This window comes from Anas acuta, chromosome 7 (assembly GCF_963932015.1).
Source record: "Anas acuta chromosome 7, bAnaAcu1.1, whole genome shotgun sequence".
NCBI classification, from domain to species: Eukaryota; Metazoa; Chordata; class Aves; order Anseriformes; family Anatidae; genus Anas; species Anas acuta.
Genome location: NC_088985.1, coordinates 24,357,263 through 24,379,164, shown reverse-complemented (window position 1 = coordinate 24,379,164; position 21,902 = coordinate 24,357,263). Strand labels below are relative to the sequence as shown.

The 21,902-nt window shown below is 44.5% G+C and overlaps 1 protein-coding gene across 5 annotated transcripts in view; it reads right to left on the bottom strand.

The window, feature by feature from the left end:
• Positions 1 to 21,902, bottom strand: part of ARMH3 (armadillo like helical domain containing 3) — a 118,689-nt gene that overhangs the window by 27,248 nt on the left and 69,539 nt on the right. For 4 of the 5 annotated variants that reach the window (XM_068688273.1, XM_068688274.1, XM_068688275.1 and 1 more), the window contains one exon: positions 4,334 to 4,412. The exons of the other annotated variant lie outside the window; for it this stretch is intronic. In XM_068688273.1, coding sequence (XP_068544374.1) covers positions 4,334 to 4,412 — 79 coding nt within the window. The remainder of the gene's footprint in view (positions 1 to 4,333; positions 4,413 to 21,902) is intronic. 5 annotated transcript variants of the gene reach the window in all.

Genomic DNA, 21,902 nt, shown 5'->3' with positions numbered 1-21,902 from the left:
AGAAAAGGAGGGAGTGGGCAGAGGGACCATACAACAGTTGGCATATGACCTCAAAAAACCCTTTCCCTTTCCTTGAGATTGCCTGATCAAGCCGGATTGCAGCTGCCCGAGCTATAAAGGTATTACAATGTGGAACGACCCAGGTATTATACTCATTTGTCACAATTTCAAAACCAATACAGTCATTCTGTTTTTCCATCACAATCTGTTCTGCCTCCTAGCACTTTCCATCTGCAGTTACCAGACTAATACATGCAGTACAGGTGTTCACAACCGTCTTTCACACTGAACTTCGTGCCACCTCCCAACCTGAGGTACCGAGTGTCCCTCCGTGGCTGTGAAGAAAGAAGGACTTGTATTAGAAAAAGCACGTAAATGTTCCTGACTATAGAAAGCATTATCAGTCCTGTGCCCGCCGCCTCAAATACAGGACCCTTACAGAGGAGAACGTAGTGTGAACAAGTACCAAGGAGAAAAAGAGACGTCAGTGAGCAATTTTGCTACCTCACTCTCCAGCAAATTGGCACAAGACTTTCTTAGCGTGCAAGGCACCATGAGACACCTACAAAAAAGTACCAGGTCCTTCTCCTTCTATAGAAAAACCATGCTACATCACCATCGGGCAGAGATCTGCCTCCTTAAACACAGCTCATCTTTCACCTCCAGAAGAGGCAGATGTGAGGCCCCATCCAGCCCACTCACATCTCGCGTCCTCAGCCTGTTTGTCCATCTTTGTCCTTCTGGAGCAAATTCTGTGCTGCTGTTTTCTCGCCACCTTGACCTGCTTCTCTGCAACAGCTCCCAACGTGTTTTCCAGCAGAAGCATTTCAAATCAGATATAGCACGGAGAAAGCCTGCTGCCTGTAATGCATTAAGTACAAGGCAGCCCCGTCATCTGGAGAGCACAGATAAGCCTACGAATTCCTATCACAGCAGCCTATTCTGCCCTTTGACTCGAGAAGGGACCCGAGCATCTTTGAAGACCTGTGAATAATCATTTACATGGAAGAGCTAAACCTACACAGGATTGGCCCTTAACTGCCAATCTTTTTGACTGCGCAGCATCCTTCATCTCCTTAAAGGACACGCAGGCAGAAGCGCTGAGAGGGAGAATGCCACATAAACAAAAATTAATACTGAAGTCAGGTTTAACAAATCAGCAAGCGAAAGGAAGGGGCCAAGAACTGGCTAAGACATTTTGTGCTACAACAAGGTCAAAATAGCTAACGACTGGGATTGATTAGGAGCTTGCTTTGGCAAGTAGACCCTTTGCAGACTGGCACTAGCAGGGCTGGCATGGTGTTCCCAGCTTGAGGTGGATCAAAGTCAAAACCCTGGCATCAGCTCACTCCTGGGAATCTCCCACTCTCTGCTCAAGGGAGTATGGACAGAAAAAGGCCATCTTCCCAGTATTTCTGATCCAAAAACTGAATAAACCACAAAATAGTCAGCAGAGCAGTACCACGAAGTCTCGTGAACGTACTTGTCTGAAGTACAGATGGGTGTATTCGAAATACGATTCCTGGAGATCTACAGGACTGAAAATGTGCAGCGGTAGGAGCTCATTAACAATCTATCCTCAGAACAGTCCCATGCCTGTAATTTTCAAGGGTCTGTGAAACCCCTCGGCATGTAATAACGTTAACATTAATGCTTATAAATAAAAAAAGAGAAAGCACTTAAATGACAGACTGAGAATGGCAATAAATGGACATCGGCGATTAACAAGGTAATAAAACCTTCAACAGGATTAGGAAAAGAACAAGATGGAACAAAACCTCTTTCAGCCAACTACTTAGCTACTTTTAAGGATATTAAAAATAAAATTAAAAAAGTTAATCTAACACATGAGCAGAACAGTCAGGACACAACAAGTTTCGTACAAGTTCAAGTATGAGCCTGTAAGCTCAGTAGGTTCCAGTGAACTGGAAGCAACTCAGAGCATCTGGAAAATCCCCCTCTGGTAGAGGAATGTCAAAGCCATGCCTGCTTGATTAATAGGAGATGCTCAGATACCACAGAGGAGTACAAGCAGCCATATGAAAATCCAGCCAAAGATGAGTTTCTTGGCTCATAAAGAAAACGTCATTAAAAGAAAAGTTCGGTCCTCATAATTGCAAAAATAAGTGTCCTTAATTGCAAAAACAAGTGTTGTCATGGAAAGAAGTGTTAGTCTTCTGGAACCAGCCAAATAACTCAAAGGAGCAAACGACCAGTCCCAAATGCAGTGGGTACACAAGTTGTACAATTACATTTTAAACGTCAGCATTAAATGTTTTTATGTGGTACACTTCAAAAAAAAAAAGGACTGGAAAGAAGGATTGATTTTGTGTAGAAGTATTTACAAAGAGACGAGGGAAGGGGAAGTAGGTGAATACAAACAGAAAGACAAAATGTAGAGCAGAAAGGAGAAAAAAAAAAAAAGAGACTGCAGTGGCCGAAAGGAGAGCTTGACCCTCCCACCCTGTGCTGAACCCCTAACACTGCATGAAAACAACAAAATCAGTTTGTTGAACAAGCCTGACCCTGACCCCAGCCACCTACCTTTACTAGTCACGTATTTCCCACGTGGGCTGGCTACTGATGGAGGGGAAACTGTGGCCCCAAACACAGGTCTGAGTTCACTGGCCAGTTAGATGGAGAGGCGAGTCTTCTGTCACTCTGTCACTGTCGCAGCAAATTGCAGAGAGCTGCCTAACCACCCTCCCCGAGACCACACAGTCCCTCTCCACTGACATCTCCGTTATTCCTCTGCAGTTCACCAGGGCCTATTATTGTTTTGCTTTGTTTGATGTTCTCCCTACACTGAGAGAGCTCATGAAGGGAGAAAAGAAGAGGAGAAATATGTCTTTCAACTTCCTAATCATCTTCCTCAAAATGCTCCGTGCATCAGCGCTGATTTCATTATCTGCCTGCTGCTACAGATTTTATTTAAAGAATAACACAGGGAAGAAAGGATTTAACTTGACCTCCCTGAACTGCTGGGGGATGAAAACTATGCAGAGCTGACAGTGAAAAGCTCGTTTCCTTTCGCAGTCTAACCTAAACACTACGCAAAATTCCTCTCTACCCAAGTTCCCATTTAAATTGGGCTATCAAAGGCTTTTCTTTTTTTAGAGGCCTGGGTCGATGCAATCAGTGTATCATCAATGAGCAAGGATTTATAACAGGAGCCATCACAAAGCATAGCTGGGGGTACAGGGGCTCTCAGAGGCAGAACAATACAGAAAAATTGAGTAAATTAAAACCAGTGTTCTTCTAGCCAGCTATATTAAGACGAGAATAAAAAAAAAGCAGTAGGGTCTGTATTTTTTTCCACCACATTAGTACAGCATTCAACCTGAGACTTTGGGGTTTTACTCGTTTCAGATCAAGTACGATAATAACCAGAAAGGTTAGTGGGAAGCATGGGAGGGTATCAGCAAGTAATGATGAAAAGTAGCCTGGACAGGGGGTGAAAGAGAGGGAGAAAAACTAGTTGTAGAGTAAGATGTGGTCAGGACTGTTTAGCGGACAAGCACAGGACCCCATCAGTGGAAGCAGCAACCCAAGGTGACTCCAAGGTCTGTCCAAGGCTGCTTACATAACTTCTGCTCCAGAAGGTCCAGAGGTGCTGACACATCTGTGTCTTGCCCAAGTGGTATGGCAACTCTATATTTTCTCTACCACGAGCTCCTGTAGTCATTCACCTCTCCAAGAGTGACTAACATGCAATCCAAATATTTTAATTTTGCGAAATAGGCCACCTCTTCCCTTCCCGAGACCATGCACAGCAGCCTATTTTCAAGAAGCCACATTTCCACATTTACACAATACAGGTAGGACACGAAGAGAGGAAACCAGGCCAAATTAAGGAAGGGAAACCTAACCCTATCACCTTCTATATTTAAACCTCCTCTCTTCCAAAAATCCACCTAAAACAACTGTTCAGGACACTGAATTCAATTACCCTAGAACATTTCTACCAACTGTTGCTCAAGTTCTAATTGCCCACAGCAAATATCCAAGTAGATTCACTGCCAAAAGCTTCCTGCCTCCTTCTAAACACCAGGATTCCCGATCTCTAACCACACTTGCTGGCAGTGCTTCACATTTTTCATCATTTTTACTTTTCCTTCTGCATTTGCAGGACCAAGGTGTCTGCACGTGATAGTAAAATTACTGAAGGCCTTGTTTGTCCTCCTCTCACCCACACCTGAACAAGGAGCAAGAGTTCTGCCTCCATCCCTCACACTGCTGCAACATCACCAGTCCCACCGAGCACAAGGTACTCCAAAACACCCATATTCCAGAGGTCAAAGTGAAAAGAGAGGTCGTCACACGCCTGGCTTACCTGATCCTCGGAGAGCTGCGATATGTGATTCACTGCAGCATAAGACTCTATCTTCGGGTTGAAGTGATTGATGATGGCTCTGAAACAAAGAAGGGAAATTTTCACAGGTCTCCGGCACAGCGTAGGGATGCAGCAGAAACTCCTCATCAACCTGAGCTGGTGCACTTGGAGCCACGGTCCTCCAAGAAGTGCTTCTCCCTCAACACACTAACTGCTTGCTCTGCTGAAGGCAAACTCCCCGCTGAGAGCCCCGTGCTGATTCAGTCACACGCTCATTGGAAAATGCAAACGCAGGCACTGCCCTGTGCGTGGGTCCGTCTGTCCCAGCAGAGACAGGGCTGTGCTCGTGGCTCTGGCAGGGGGAGCCACTGCCTTGCTGGGACCAGCCTGCAAACTGCCCAGTTCCAGGAAAGAGACAGCAAAACTGGACGTTGCTGCCCCATCCTGCTCAGGAACTCTATCTCTTGATCCTGTCCAAACCTGGCATTGCCTGCTGTCTTGCTTTATGTAACCTGGTGGCTTTTTGCTGTTGATTTCCACTCGGCTTTGAAGCGCTGTAGTCAGCTTGTACTTGTGGCCATCCATCACTGCAGCCACCACTTTGACTACCACAACGACTTCAGACCTCAGTCCCAATTTAGGTCACTGGCAATAACTCATGCCAGCATCCCAAACACAGCAGCAGAATGCTGATCAGTCCCACTCCTCTGCCTTGCATCTCTGACTGCAGCAATGTACCACCCCAATTCCCTTCCAGGTGGATCTAGAGGCAGGTGTGAGAAATCCAAATGAAAAGTAAAATATGAAAAAAAAATGAAAATAAATCCATCTGCAGCAAGAATATTTTTCCTCAGCCTCCCCTGTGCTTTTCAGGTGCAGCTGAGAAGACAAATGGCAAGACAGGAACGCCTCCCCATGCTAGGTTTTGCAACTGGCCTGCCTGGGACTTCACTGGTGAGACCCAGAGCCAAGGTAAAGGCTCGCGATGGGAACAGCCCACATCAGTGCTCAGCACAGATGTGTGCTGATGGTGCCTGGAGAACACTTGCCTGGCCAAATTACATCGCAGCAGCAGTCAGGGCTTTCGCTCTCATGTTCATCAGCATGGAAATTCACTCCAGCTCCCTCTGTTGCACTCTAATGGGTTCCCTCCTCCCCACTCCTTTCCCTGCCAGAAAGGCTTTCAGCTACTTTCTCAAAGCCTCAGCAGAGCTCAGAGCTGGTGGCTGAGCTCAGGAGGAAGCGATGCTGGAGCTGGATGGGGATTTGGAGCTGGTGGAAAGAGAACCAGCCTAGAAGCACCCTCACCTCTTCAAATACACAGATAAAGAATAACCATGGGGGGGAATAAGGAGGAGAGGATGAAAGGAGGGGGGGGAGGAAATCCTTGCAGCATTCCCAGCCACACATTATCAACACAACAAGTCTAGTCCATGCACAGGGCAGACACCTCCTGTGGCTACTCCTACAGCACCAGGACATGCTCAGCACTGGGGAGCCTCTGTTGTCTCGCTTGCCTTGGCAGTTACATCAGTAAAACCAATCCAGGAGGGCCCCTGCCAAGCTCCCTGTACCCTTCCTCCCTCCAGAGGAGAGCAGGGAGGCAGGTAGAGATGTTCCCAGCCTCTTCCTGTCTCAATTTGACAAGAAAAGCAGCTCCTGTGAGTCACAACCACACTCCCCATTACCCAGCCTCGCGAACGCTGTGGCTTTCAAGTTGCATGTTTCACGCCTGGCTGGAGTCATATTTATACTCCTACAGGACACACTACAATCTATTGAAAAAAAAAAAAAAAGGGAGCACAGACTTAAAACAACTTAACTTCTGGCTTGACAGAAGGTTTGGCAGCTCGGCGGGGTTCAGTGCACTCACACGGTTCCAACATTTACCAGGGAACAGATTTAGCATTCATTTGTATCCAACTGCTGTGAAGCACTCCAACACGGGCCGCCTGCTCCCAAGTCCCTGCTCGGATGTGAGCTAGCGGAGCGGCACCTGCAAGCACAGCTGGGACTCGCCCAGGGAAAGCAAAAGGCAGCAGCCAGCTGCCAGCGCAGGAAGAATCAACAGACATTAAAGAGGAGAAGGAATTCAAGCCTCCTTCCTCTTTTCCCTAAAGGCAAACGGACAGCTCCTCAGCAGCTAGAGGAAGAAGTTGAGCCATTTCATTTGTTTCTCCTTCGCTGAGAACGCCTTCCCAAGGTGGCTTTCTGCAGAGCTGGTTTCCCAAACCTGCAGGCAGCCTGGGGACAAGGAGCACGCGAAGGGCTTGGATTCAGCCCTGGCTCTGTGCAGCCAGGTTCTCACTGCCGAGCACACCCCAGCGAGGCCAGGCTCCGTGCATGGCACAGCTCCTCACACCTGCTAGGAGAAATGCCATCCTTACCCAGCCCCTGCAGCAACGGGGCCGTTCTGCACCAACGACTCGGATGTGGCTGTGCTACTCCTCCAGCTTCTGAAACCCCACGCTGTCCCTGGGGCATACTTGGAGGCAACTGCCCCCCTGGGCTGCCGAGAAGCAGCTGGAATTTCACTTTGCAAAAGCTGCTGCTCCACAGGCGTGTGCTCCTGGAAACAACGGGGGACTGTAGCTTTTAAGCACAGTCTCCCCCTTACGGACAATAGAACAGCAGCTTTGCTGTCATTAGTTCACACGCCAGCATGTAACAGCTGAGCCTTGGCAGCGTTTTATTTTTATACTGCGATTGCCTTGATTATTGGGATATCAGCCAGTACACGGTACCTTTGGGGAGAGGGAAAGGAGTGGTTAAAGCTCTTCTAAAAGGTTTCTGATGGGCTGTGCTCTGAGATTTTTGTATCGACCATCAAGGAAAAAAAAGAAAAGCCTTGTTTGGCATTCGTGGAACAGGAGCATCTTCAGCACGTCTGAACAGCAAGGAAATAGTAAAACATCAGCTGAAAGACAAAACATTGCAGAGTCCCATCTTTGCCAGCATACACTCTTAGATATTTCCACACCACAAAGTCTCCTGGCGGGGCTGGCTGCCATTTGTCGTACAAATTTGGAAGTGCTTTGGGGACATCAGTTTTTAGGGACCAGAAATCTCAGCAGCTCTGGAGAGGTGTCACTTCAACACTGCCTCCTCTGACAGGCTCACACTTCGGCAGTCTACCAGCAGCACAGGAGACTGTCACTGGACAAGGGAAGGAATTTTAACAGGCAGAAGGTGAAACAATGGTTCAGGAGCCATAAAAACCCAGTGGCTTGCCTCGAGGTCGATGCTTAGTGCTCTGAGGTGCACCACAAGCGATCTCCACTTTCTTTATTCCTCGATCTCCCAGCAAGAATCGTTCACACAACAGCCGTGCCAGTGCTCTCACAAAAACACATTCTCATTGCTCCATGCAACTCGTAGGGAGCAAGCAACCTAGATGCCATGGTGCCAGAAGGCATGCAGAGACACAAATTAACCTTTTTTTTTTTTTTTTTTTTAAGGCTGTACAACATAGGACACTTACATTTATTTATATATACACATTACATACTTCTTTTCTGCATTTATTTCTTTCGGAGGAAGGGAAGGATTGCAGGAAAAAATATGAAGTGTTCTGCCCTGATTTAGGAACCTAAATGCCAATGAATCATTCGTTTGCACTAGTTGCATTAATCATGTTATTAGACGGTACAAGTGGGTCCCGCTGTAACTATAGAAATACATTTTTAGGAAGCCCCTGTTCCAAAGAGCTACTGGTCTCAAAAGGCAAGAGGAGAGGGAAGGCTCAGAAACAGAGCAAGAAGTGCAGTGGCAAAGAAAATGTAATGGCACAGCTTTTACTAGGGATCATGGAATATTTCAGTTAGAAATAAAATAAGGTTTAAAACGAAAATAATACTGAAGGAAGAAGCACAAAGACAGGGAAGAGGAGACAGATAGGATCAAGGAAAGCAGAGGTGAGAAGACTGCGGGACAGAGATGATCAGAGCAGCACCGGCTGATCACAGGGCAGCCTGTCCGCAGCAAGTGGGGAAGCTCTGACAACCACAGGCTTCTATTTTGGCTGCTTAAGGCAGCTACAAACCAGTCTTGAGCTGACTGCTATTAGCCTTTTCTCTATCAAAAATGCATGAGTTGGAAGGTGACAAGTGGGGGAACCATTATGTGGGCCTTTTATTTTTTTTTTTTTTCCTCAAAAAACGGGGACATTTCCCACTGCAGCTGTCACCTCGAGGCAGAGTGCAAGAAGGACCACCTCCAGGGAGCTGCATTCCCACCCCTCACTGTCCTCCCTCCAACAGGGCTTGCTTTTGCACTGCCAGCAGCAGCTCTCCAGCCAGTATGAAACATTTAAAAATTGTTGGTCTGCCTTGGTGTCACTCCTCAAAAAGCAGAAACAACCAGTGCTGCCCTTCAGAGGGGATCCGGGCAAAAACAAGGAGAAACAAATGGTGAAGATGCAGAGCGTGCTGCCGGCAGTGGGCTCCTGTGAAAGCTGATGTGACATGCATGGAAAGAAGAGATTTAATTGATTCCTCAATCTGATTTGCCACTAGTTGTAACAACACATATGGGAAGTGAAGCACACCAGCACCACTGGTCCCTAACTCCGAGCATCTTCTAGTCCACGGCACACGCAGAGGCAAACAACAGCACCCTGCCCGCCGTCACCTCGTGATGAGCTGGTCTGGGTCCAATGTGCAGGGAAAGCAAAATCACTATGCTCAGGCAGGCAGTGCTTCTGCACGTCTTCTCTGACCTCCAAACTCTCCCCATCAAGCTATTGCAGATGAGCTGTCTAATACCCACTCCTGCTTGACGGCAGCTACATTTCCAGAGTCCCACAAGACAACGCTGTCCTCTCGTCCTGAGCGGTGAAATTAAGCACCCGAGAGGTGCTGGAAAGTAGGCTAAGGGAGGAACAGAAAGGTTGCAAAGCTCATTTTGGAGATGGAAGTGCTGAGCTTTCATTCACCACATGAACCTGGTCTTTGCTCCTGCTTTGCTGGCCCAGTAAGCAGAGCCTGTCATAAAGCATCCTTGTGTACACCTCAATGTTTCTTGTACAATAAAGGTAGCACCACAAGCTCATTTCTTCCTGCATCCTGTTACAGTGGAACAGGGAAGAAGCAACACTTGGGTGGTATTTAGAATTCACAAGAAATCAAGGGTGATTTTATATCCATTTACACCATTCGTCTTCCCAACCGAGGGCTCGTGGCAGCACAGCGCACGGGGCAGGAAAGCAGAATGCAGGGTAAAGGCAGCCAGTTAAATGTCCTCTGCAATAAAAACTGACCATTTCTGAGATGGACAAGACCTCCAGCGTGCACTAAGCTCGTATGAGCTACCACAATGAGGGCTAGGAAGAGGCAGAAGCAGGAAGAAGCATAACAGTCTTCCATAACACTCTACTTTATAAAGCTGCTTCACTACAAAAGGGAGACCCAAGATACAATGGTTATTGTTCAGGAACAGGAATCAAGAAACAACCAATTTCTTTCAGACTTGCAGAGACAGATCCCTCACCCTCTTACGTGCCCTAGCCTCTCCCTGTATGAAATGTATGAACAATCACCTCCACAAGATGACAAGGGCTTGGTGCTTTACTATGCAACACGCTGCAAACTGCTCAGGCACAAGGCAGCAAGTAAATTACCCCCAGAGACCAAAATGAACAAACCCCTCATGCTCTTGCCCCGTTCATGCCATCATGCCCATGGTTGTTGGGGACCTGTGCAAGACCTCCCAGCCACAAGCCCTCCTTCCTGCAGCGAGCTGCAGCTCAGCAAGCTGCTGTTTGGGGCAAGGATCCTGCTGGCATTGCTCTCTCATGCACTCCCAGCACCCAAGGCAGTAAAACCCCATCTGTTCAGTGCCTGCAACAATTAGGTTGAGTTACTCTGTGCGTACAGCTCCACCTGGCAGAAGGTGAAATGGCTGAGATTATTTTATCACGTGTCCATGAGGCATCACTATAAAGTACGCATACCTGCCATACGTAAGCTGTGTGCACCAATTAAACCCAAGCAACCCCCCGGAATGGTTCACTAAATTCTTCCTTCTGCTGCAGTTTAACTCCAGTCTGTTAAATTTCTTCTGCTCCTGCACTTTAATGAGTACTGACATTAAGCTGAAAGTCCACAGCTCACAGGGGGAGGCATCTTCCAGACACAATAACAAACCGCGGGGAAGAATCCAAGACAAAAGAATATTTTAGTCAAAAGCAGTTACTTTACAGCTTACAGAAAACATTTGAGTCAGCACTTCTGTAATTTCACAGCAAGAATAAGCCCACTACACCTATTCAATTCTGCCATACTGAAACCTATTGATTGTGATGACAGGCTCCGTGGTATAGGGAGATGCATGGTCTATTTATTTAATAAGGAGGGGACTCCAGAGTGCACACTTGCCAACTGAGCTTCTAGCAGTTCCCTGCATTGTTTTACCAAGCCCTGTTCTGCAAGGAAAGCAGCAGAGGATGTGCTTTTTGACCCCGCATGCAGCTCTGCAGTGCATCTTCCCACTGCTTGCTGGATACTGACCTGATATCCTTAGAGCAGGATGAGCTGACTGTCTCTTCTTCCAGTCCAAACCCATACATTTAAGCCAAGCAAACCAAATACCTCCATCCTCACACTTAAACCACTTCTGCTTTGGCTTCTTTTCTAAGGAGGTCTTCGTGGGTGAGCAGCTAACTCTTTTGGGATGGTTGCAGTGCCTCACTACGAAGCACAACTCCGTGAATTTATCAAGTCCCATTTCTGCAGCCAGTGCACTGCTGGAATCATTCTGGCAAGACTCTCCCAGGCGTACTCACAGCTCAGTCATAGCCTAGATGCATTTCTGTTCCCTTTTCCAAATAAAAAGGCATCAGAATTCCTAGATATGCATATGACAACACATCAAATGACACGCTTCATGACACGTTTCATTGCTCTGAAACAACTGACTACCGGTGATGAGACTATGGTCATTTCTTACTTTGACCAAAGTAAGGGCATTAAAAAAACACCTCTCCTCATTACTCCTGAATTCCCAAGAGCAGCACTCAGCTTACACCTGCTCAGGTCTACAAGCTGAACTGGTTCTGTTTGACAGAAACTTCACAAATATAAAACCAGCGCTCTGGTCTGGCTGCTGGGCACTAACACACAACAGTCTAGCATGTTCAAGATATGACAGCTGCCCACGCCAGGCTGGATTGCTTGCCACCACATGGGATGTTTAAGCACAAATGTCACAATGTCTAGTCTTCCACGGTTGTCTTACCTTCCACCAATTTTGAATTTTCAACCAAATTCTAGAATAAGAAGCTTTCTAACAAGAGCTTTTCAATATATGCTTTTAGAAGGTGCCTACCACCCCAGGGCTCTGGTCCTGCCTCAGTATCTGCACAAATCCATAACAAATAATATTAATATAGAAGTGCCTTGTCCAGATTCTAATCAACCTTTTCTGCAGTACACCTCATAGCTCATATATATATCCATTTGTTCAGACAAAACTCCTCAGATGTGCCAAGCAAGCGGAAAATGCAGTCCATGAACCAAGTAAAGTGGTTGGTCTTAGTATTTAAGCAGCCTTTGACGCAAACAATGCAATACTCTGTAGTGGCTAGCTGTTTTAGAGCAATGAAAAATAACACCTCAATACCACGTACAGCCCTTCAGCCATAATTCCCTCCCGTATAATGCAACCTGCTCTCCAAAACAGAGAAAAAGATATGAGAAAATGAAGAAATGATTAAGTCCAGGACAAGATACGAAGAAATGAAGAAACAGCTAAGACCAGAAGGTAGAAAAAAAAAAAAAAACAGTCCAGAAGGTGAAAAGAAAAAAAGACGGGTGATTTTCACAGTGATTTATCAGACAGGTTTGCAGAGCCACCTTCCCTGGCGAGGACCACAAGAAAAGATCTTCTGGCAAATATTTATTCTCAACAACCACTGTAAGTGGGTCAGCGTCTACCCGTTGGTTTGTAATTCACACTGCAGACTTCCATCCAAGCCTCCTGAGACACAATACATTACAGAACCTCAAACGGGATAAAAGCAACTTAAAATATTTCAGTTTTACATCCATTAGTAACATAATTATTATTTTATCGCAGGGTGCTTAACTTTAAGGAAAGCAGAAAACCTGGCTTATTGGATGCCGGGTTTAGTGCCAAACACCCTGTGGACTGCACGCACCACCTTCCAAACACAGCAAAGAGTGAAATTTAAGAAGTTTATAAATTGTCCCACTGGGACCTCTTAAAGCACTCTGAGAAAGGCAATGGGTATAGCTGCTAGTCTAATTAACTTCGTGAACACTTGGCATCAGCCTCATATTATCCAGAGGATGTGGAAATGACCCTTACTACCCCATCGTGTCAGGTGCGAGCCTGCTGCTATTGCAGGTGGCCCTGCACACCCCGTTCACACATGGAAACACGACAGAAATCTCTCTTTAGGTCACATAACATAACTTTATTCTACTGACTCACCGTAAAAACCGTGCCTGCGACAGAAGTCCCAGAGGGAAAGGAAGGCGGTGAAGCATCACTGTTTGTCTGGATTGAATAACAGGCCAGAACAATGCAATCTAGTTGTGAAGTAGCTGGGATATCAAATCACAGCGAGGGAAAGAGGGAGAGAAGCATTGCCTAAGCAAGAATCAGCTACAGTCAAGCCCACATCACTAAGGAAATGAAGGCGAGTCCCACAATGATATTTAATTAACTTAATTACAGTAAGTGTCACTACAGCTGCACCTGCACAGCCATATAATAATCTAAACAGAGTTCACAACCTTAACCACTCAGACACTACCTGCAACCACACAGACCGAAACCTGTAATTTACAACCCATTCCTCTGAAAACACAAGATGCTGTAAACCTCCCGGTATTTTCTCACCAGGCACATGCAAATGAGAATCACATTTGCTGAGAAACACCTGATGGGAGCAGCTACAGCTATGCCCTCTCCTCCTCGCCTGTGGAAAATCCAGGACCAAGACCAAATCATGGACTCTGATGACTACCTCAGAGCAATTATAACATCTCCAATAAGATGTTATCACACGTCATTCAGGACAGGGAAAAACTGGTTTTCAGTATTACAGAAAGCTGTAGAGCCAAATACCACTACAGCTGAATTAATGATAGTCTTATGATATTTATTTCATGTCTGAAAGCCTGGAAAATCTGTAGTTGACTACAATTCTGTTTTCCTAAGACAGAATATTCTGTTTATGGACCAGTGGAGAGCATCCCACCATAGATATGTAACTCCTTTACTATACCTCATGTGCACCTATCCTTTTTCCTATTTAGTTCCCTTAACTAGATCTGCTTCCCTGAAAGCCCAAGCTCCCTCCACCCCAACCTCAGCAGACCTCACAAACCTACTCTCAATATTTAAGGGGTGACAATGAGAAGCAAGTGATTTATTACAGTCAAACAAGTTATCAGCTGACCTACTGATGACAGGTGGGTATTATTAAATCCATTGTGACTGCACAGAAAAATGCCATACATTTTTTTTGTGCACATCCTTATCCCGCCCCAAACATCAGTCCAACATTGATAAAAAATATTCAGCTGAATTGGCAGCTGAAGGACAAGAGTAGCATGCTTTGGGAATATAATCTGTGCTGCACAAAGGAGGAGAGGATGATTTTCTTGTCAAATTCCCAAACTCCACTCACCCACCATCACACCTGACATGTACACCCGTGTTCACTGTTCCCTGAAAGCTCTAGTTTAGTAATTTACACCTACATTTATTTTTTCTGCTCTGTTCCTTGTATGGGTGTTGCTGAAGGCAAGGCCAGGAGTGCAATTTCTATTTAGAAATGGTTCTCCAGGCTAAAAAGCAATGATGGAGCACCAAGTGCTTCAAAGTTAATCATTGACGCTTCTCTATCAAATGAGTAAAAGTCCAAACTCCTACAGTATTCTGTTATGATGCCTTTTATGCTTTAAAAGTTTTAAAGCGTTCTTCAAGGCTCTTAAGAAAACATAATACAAAAAAAATAAGGCACGTGGTTTTTCATCTGTTACATGTGATATCAAACAGGTGGGACAGGATCTGCAAGCAGAAATGAGACCTGGGCTTCTCTTTGTGAAAAGAGCTGAAGGTTTGCTTTGCTTTTTCTCTGTAATAGGAAATATACAGCCACACGGTGGGGAGGTCCCTCTGTTCAAACATGGCACTGACTTCAGATCATTCAAGCTACTTTCCGTGTGAAGCTCCACAACTCTTAAACCAGCATCACCAATTACACCTCCCAGACCTTTGGCCAGCCTCCGAGTGGTGCAACCCCAAATGTGTTTTATCACCTCCCTTCCTTTTCTTTTTTAAACACGGAGCATCCATGTGTTCAGTTGTACCTGACAGGGTCTGTACGCACTCAGAGGATGGAGAGGACCACACAGCTCCTCAGGTTCAGCAACCAAACTGAGGCCACATGAAGAGAAGTTGCCCTCAAGGAAAACCAAGCAAAACTAATGTAAAGAGACAAGTGGGCTCTTTATATTTACAAAATAACCAATATCAACAAGGAAGTCACTGCACGTGGTCGCGTTTCTATACGCTCTCTCTGATTCAAAGTCTTGAATTGCCATTTTACTGTTACGCTTGCATTGGCAAAAATGCAGTGCTGACTACTTGTATTAAGACCCTTAATTTTTCCTTAATTCCTGTTAGCTCTTGCATTCAAAGACTGCAAGTGATACTTTCCTGGTCCACTCGCTGTAGGAGACAGCCTCCTACTCCTCCTCACCATCCTTGTGTCTTCACACACGGGACTACATCTCATTCCTTGTGAACCACCTTTAGGAATATTATCTCAGCACTAGAAATTTTTGTCACACACATACTGTATGGCCATGTTTGCCATGCACTAACAAGGGAAAGTTCCTCAAGTTAAGCATTTTAGAAAATATGGAAGATTAGGCAGATCATACAAAAGGTATTCCATACATATACAGGTCATTATTACACTTAAATACCACCAACAGTTACTGTACACTCATGTGACTGATATGGCAGATTCATCCACATTTAGAAAGGAAAAAATCCGCAGTTTCAACTGCCTTGGCTTGCATTCATTATCAGTATGTGCATAATTACGTATTATTGAGGGGAACACGCTCAGAAATGCCTGACAACTTAACCTAGGTCAAACGCTGCTCTACTATAACTGATACAGCACTGCCAGGTAAAATGCTGTAGAAGACCTTGCTCCAAAAATACTCGTCAAACTTGCTCCAGAAAGCCTGTTAATGCTACATGAAACAATCAGGCTGCCTACTGTTCATCCACCAAACCCCGTTTTCCCTTCACCCACGCTGCAGTTGCTTAAGTCACTCTTTTCCTGACTGCATTTAAAAAGCAATCCTCAGCAGCAGCTTCCCAGAGCTATGCAAGTTAGCTTGCGTGGCAAAATTCCCTTGTCTGTAGCAAGGCTCCTATTAAGCCATGCAAATCATTAGAGAACTTAGGTTATTATTTTAAATACCAGGTCAGGTGATTACAGAACCCATTCAATATCAAAGGGATTAATTGCTGCTTTAACAGCCAACACGTGCTGGCTGAGCAACACAGCAAAAGTGATATGGGCTGTGGCATTTGATGCTAATGAGCAACGACACTTACCAGTTTGAGAGAGCCAAGGCTTGGCAACATGCTATATGAAAAAGAGAAAAAAACTGCATATATGTGTCTCAAAAAAAAAACAAAAAACACCAAAAACAAACTGAAAAAGAAAAAAATCGAATGCTTTCTAAAAGGGCAGATCTATATTTGGCTTTACAGACAAGCCACATTGTGATACTCAGCAAGAAAGAGGATCAAAATTAGAACAGAGTTTAAATGCACTTTCTTAGAAAGGATTTAAGAATTTAAAAATCTGTTTCAAATGACACTCTATGATCTTTAACCTCCATGAAAATTTAATATTTCTCTTTAATTTGATCAAACACTTCATTTGGACAAAATTCAAGATTTCAGCCTAACTTTGGCATACAAGACTTTGGGGGAGGGGGAAACTGTTAAAAAAAAAAAAAAAAGTGTTCCCGTTGAAAGCATCCAACAATTAAAAAATGAGGTGAGGATGTTTGGATGTTTCAAAATAGGAACTGGCAAAGTATTTTGCTTTCGATTTCCACTGGAAAAATGATTACATCCAAGTTCTTTCCAATCTAATATAAACCCAGTGGCTCCTGCATGAAGTATTTCATTGCAGAGTGCATCTATACACACAGCATACCCAGTAGGTCCTCAAGGCTAACAGTTTCCCCTTGCTTTCTAGCAGATCTCCTCTTGCCATGCAGCAGGAAGCTCAGCTCAAGATGCACAGACGTGTAGCCTTCAGGTGCTGCATCCCTGCATTCAGAGGAGAGGTACAACTGCTCTGTACAAAATGTGGCCGTCAGCCCAGAGGTGCTGACATCAGGACCACGTTTGGGGTACGTTACCCTAGGCTGATGTGCCCATCCATTCCTCAGCATGTTCACCATTCTGCTTTCATGGGAGCCAATGTACTATCCATGACCTTTACTTCTCACAGTTCTCTAAGAGCTTGACAAATTAATATTCAGGCAATCCTCTAAGTCTTCTTTTTGTACAGTGATGAGCAGGAAGAGCCAGCAGAAGAACAAAGAACACAGGAGAGCAGGAGTAAACACAGCACTCAACGTGAATAATGATGGCAAATCTTAATGCCTTTCTGCACCCAAAACACCTCTGCCATTATCCAACAGATGGAATTAAGAGGCAGCATGACAAGAGCAAAGATCAACCTGTAGCTCCTATAGATTTTTTTCACTTACACATTGGGGCAGCTAACACGAGCTCCAACACAGGCTGTGCTGAGCTTTTAGACCCTTCCCCAAACCAGCTCTTCATGACCCAGTAATAGAGCTACGGCAAGTATTGACTGCCTTCCCAGTTTCATTAAACAGCTTTCAACATACCATCAATCATACCACTGCTTTAAAGTGGTTTTAGCCATTTCACGGAAACTCAAGGCAGACAGTTAACCATTAAAGGTCAGCTTCTGCTCCAGCTCCAGCAGGAGCTATGATTCAGCACAGCCCACTCTGCTGGGGCTGAATCCTGCTCAGCTGACGTTTTCCTGACAGTGGGCACCACTAAGTTTCAGTTCCTGCCCTACCTTTACATGTAAAGCATTGCTATGGGAAGTGCTGCTTGTATTAAAATTGCAGAGTGCCTGCAAGCATGGAGACAGTGGCCTCTTCGGGCTGCCAGACCCCAGAAGCTGACACGTAGCACCTTTTAAGTCAAAAGGTTTTTTGACCTAAAGACCCCAGCATCCTCAAGACCAGTGTTGGACACCAGTACTACAACACTTACACTGTACTTGACGGTAGCTTCCACAGTAGAGACTGAAATAAACATCATATTTAATTCTCTAAGTTCGAAGCCATATCCCAGCACGTATTTAATACTCCTGTCCATCAATTTCACAACATGGAAAGCTGAGGAAAATCGGTCTGGAAGAAAAACATTTTTTTTAAACAAGTAATAGACTAAAAAATAGACTCTGAAGCACTCGAGCTTTCCTTTGCCATTACAGCTTATCATAAAGCTGTTGCCATTCTAAAACACAATGGGGAAAATTCCAGCTCCCATATAAAAACTAAAGCATGTATGGCTGAAAATACAAATGACAAATGTGACATTTTGGGTGTGAGTCAAGCCAGTCAGTGATTTCTCCGCATTGCTTTGCAGCACAACTCATCTACCCTGGCCCATACGTACTGAGTACGGCCATCACTGTGACTGCAGGCTACAGAAAAAAATGAGAAGGTTGCAGCCCACTGTCATTATCTTGAATCTCTCCTGCCCCATGCAACAACCCCTCAAAATAAATCTCAGAATAGCCCGTTTGTTTAACCAATGTGCTGATAAATTTCAGGAGGTTTAAGGCTGATGTACCAAGGCAATTGTCTCAATGCAAAAACACAAGCCTGAAGCACAGGAATCAAGAATGAATTTAAGTTTTAAATGCCAAATGAGATCTTTGAGTCTGTAGCTGATTCATGTAACTACAAGTCACCAGATCAGCTTATCTGAACTTCTGTACATCACTGGCTGTTGCATTTTACATTACCCTTGCCTTGTGTAGTCTCATACCAGTAGCTAGTTAAAGCATCTCCCACAAGGTATCCTGTTCGTATACAAAGAGGGCAAAAGAACTAAATCAATTTGTAGTTTCAGTTTGGTTTCAGCATCTAGCCTCGAGTTCTGTTTTGCCATTTTGTCTTCTCAAAGATGCTTCAGTACTCCAAGGACAGTATCTCAACTTTTCTTTTAAAATTTAAGATGCTGAAATCTCAAAAGCATTTTTACTAGCCTCTCAGACAATCAAGTCTCCTCTGTCCTTTCTCCAATTTTTCAATACACTTTTTGAAAGACACCAGCTAAACCTGCAAAAAAGTATATGATTGTAAAAGTCATTTTCCCATTCCTGCTAATAATTCAAGAGTCAAATAAACCTTTTTAGCTGAACATTTCATGAGAGATCTATAGCAAAGCTGACACTTGATGCTTCTTAAGTCACTGCTTTTTAAGATATAGCCCCTCTTTGGCAGGCAAGAACTTGATTTTTTTTTTTTTGTGAACTGCACTGCCTGATATGTTAAAAAGCAATTCAGATCACTCTGCCTCATCCACTTCTTGATTTAACCTTCTGCCTGCCTTCCAGTAACCGCAAAATATATCAGAAATTCATATGTCCTTCCTGATCACTGGAAAACATACCATGCAGCACTACACTTCATACTCATCACCTGTGGAAGCCCATCCTTGCCATCCTTCCCTTCTGGTGATGCTCCATGATAAGTGTGCTGTCACATCACTTATTCTTGGAATCTGCAGCATTGATATTGATGCACGCTGCTGGCACCAAAAGAATTACTGTGAAATCCCATAACTACAATAGTCTTCGGTATAAAACTAACACACAAGGTTCTTAAATACCTCTTGACCTGACTCTCCCAAGTTTTCTAGGTGTGTAGATGAGCTAGAATGCATGCACATTGGCAAACAACACTTGGAGAAACAACGGAGAAAATCTCCAGCCAAGCCTGGCCAGCAGCAATCTGGCTTCTGTTCCACCCTGTGCTGATGTTCAATAGCTCTCAAAGTTCCTTTGGGTGACTGCAGTTTCTTTGGTAATGATCTCTGATTCTTAAAAAACTGTCTTCCAAAGCACAACCTACTTCATATGGTTTGCCTGCTCTAGCTGGGACACAGTGCCTAGTGAGTTCTGAAATTAGCTTGTAACTGTAGTCTGCAGTGTACCATTTGATCACATCAGCAGGTTTGGGACCATCAAGTGCAGAAAAACGACAGGAAAATAAGTCTCAGCTCTGGAAAATAGGTTGTAGCCATGTTTCCTCAATTAACAATGCTCATAGCACGTAAACACATTCTTCATTTTGCAACTGTGGTAACTAACATCAAGTAACTGCCAGGGAAACATTGATTAGAGTGAATTGATGAACATGCAAATACATTCATCTCCTCTGCAGGAACCACTGTCCGTCAGTTGGTCTCTCCAATGCAGAGAGGAACCCAAGATCCCATGACCACAGAACACTGAAGAAAAATCATCTTTCCACAGCTGTGACATGCTGGATATTTCTAATAGAACAAGAAAAAATAAAAACCCTTAGTCTAACAAATACCACATCTCTCTGCCTTTTTGCTTTCTTTACACATAATAAAATAGAGCAAAAATCCAATTAAATTTCTATAAGCGGGTCACCTCTAAAACTCCCATATACTTTCTACAAGACTGCCAATGAGTTCTCATACAGATCTGGACCTAGTCCAACCTGAAATACGTTTTGGTGCCCTAAAGCCCACGGAATCTCAAAAGGACAAATTATTCATCAATGTCCCCTACTAAAATGTATTCTGCAATGTTGCTAGCACAAAATGGCTGTTTGCTGTGAGTGGGCAAAATGATTTATTTAGTATATATACATATAGCCTCTGAAGCACTGCAGTCCTTCTGACAAAGAGGCATACAAATGTGAGGATTATGCAGATAAATCACAGGCTCCGGACTGGATTTTACTCTACTTCCACCGTGTGTATATTTGCAACTAGTTTCAGATGAAGTTTTGTAATATTTTAACATTAAAAGCTCTTGTTTTATAAAGTTGATTACTGCTTTCAAATACCTACCTTCCCACTCCTGCGTATTGACTAATACATTAAGATAGAGTAAGACAATATACTTTTTTGCTTCATAGCTATTGAGAAACTCCTAACCATGATTAGATTAGCTCAGTTCAACACAGACCAAAATGATTTCTGGGATGTTTCTACAGCACATTTCATCTAGTACACCTGCATTATTTATGGCATTTACACAAGCAGAATTGAAGGCTTTTATAAACTAAGACACAAATCAATACAAGCTCTTAGCAGATGGGGTCTTAGTAGGGTTCCACAGCAGCATCGTTCCACACTGAGCAAACTCTTTCAACTGAGTAACTGACAACACACAAGCAAAGGTTTCCTTGGAAAGTCACGAACTGGAAGCACCCTTAGCACCCAGCATTTCAATGAGTGCTGTTACCTGCTTCCTCTACGGGCTAAATAGCAAGGGCTAAGTTCCCGTGCAATAGGTAACCTAAACTGCTGCAAAAATATCAGGCTGCAGGCAACACAATAGCTCTGCTTCGCTCCCCTCCCCAAGCTCAGATAAAAAGGCTGTAACACAGATGGCTCGCTCTGTCAGAGGCGCCACGGACTAGTGAGGAAGCGGATGGGAGGCAAATTCAGTTTGGCACTTCGTCAGATCAGCAGTGTACTCCAAAGCAGATCCTCTCAGTCTCTGCTGTGGCGGTGCTTGCGGTAGGCAAAATAGCAGGGCACAACTAATCTGCAAGACCAACACTGGGCAGCAAAATCAGCTGGAGCCACAGCGCCTTTATGTCACGGGGAGGGAAACACCCTCCCCACCTCCATACAGACACGGCCTGTGACCGCAGCTGGGCCAACAAGAGATGGCAGACAACGGTGCAATGCACTGCTTCGCATCTGCCTGTTCCCAGATAATGCTCTTTTAATCCACCGTGGCTGGTCTTCATAGATAAATGCTCTATATAAAGAACCGATCATTATTTGAGGCACTCGCAGCAGAGGTCTCACCCTGATCCATTTGTTTTCCTAACCCGTCTGACTTGTGCACTGGATGAGAACTGATGATTTTGGATTTAGCGAAATCGAGGTTTGTCTTCAGAGCTTTCTATTTATAGAGCAGTGCAAGAGGATCTGCAGCACTCAAAGGGAAAAATGAATGTGTAATAAATTATCCAACGTGAACTTCTTTTGCAACAGTAACCTGCAACAGAAGAACTGGATTAGGTCCCTGTTCAATTCATTCTTCTGCAAAGGCTCAAGTAACAGGATTTGTCCCCTTACCCAAATAAAACACTAAGTGCCTTTAATTTTTTATTATTATTATTATTTTTTTTTTTTTACGATCAAAGAAGTCTCACAAGGTCCGAACAACTCATCCTTCTTTAGCTGACAAACTGTAGGATATTGAACTGAAGAAGACCTTTCTTCCCCACAG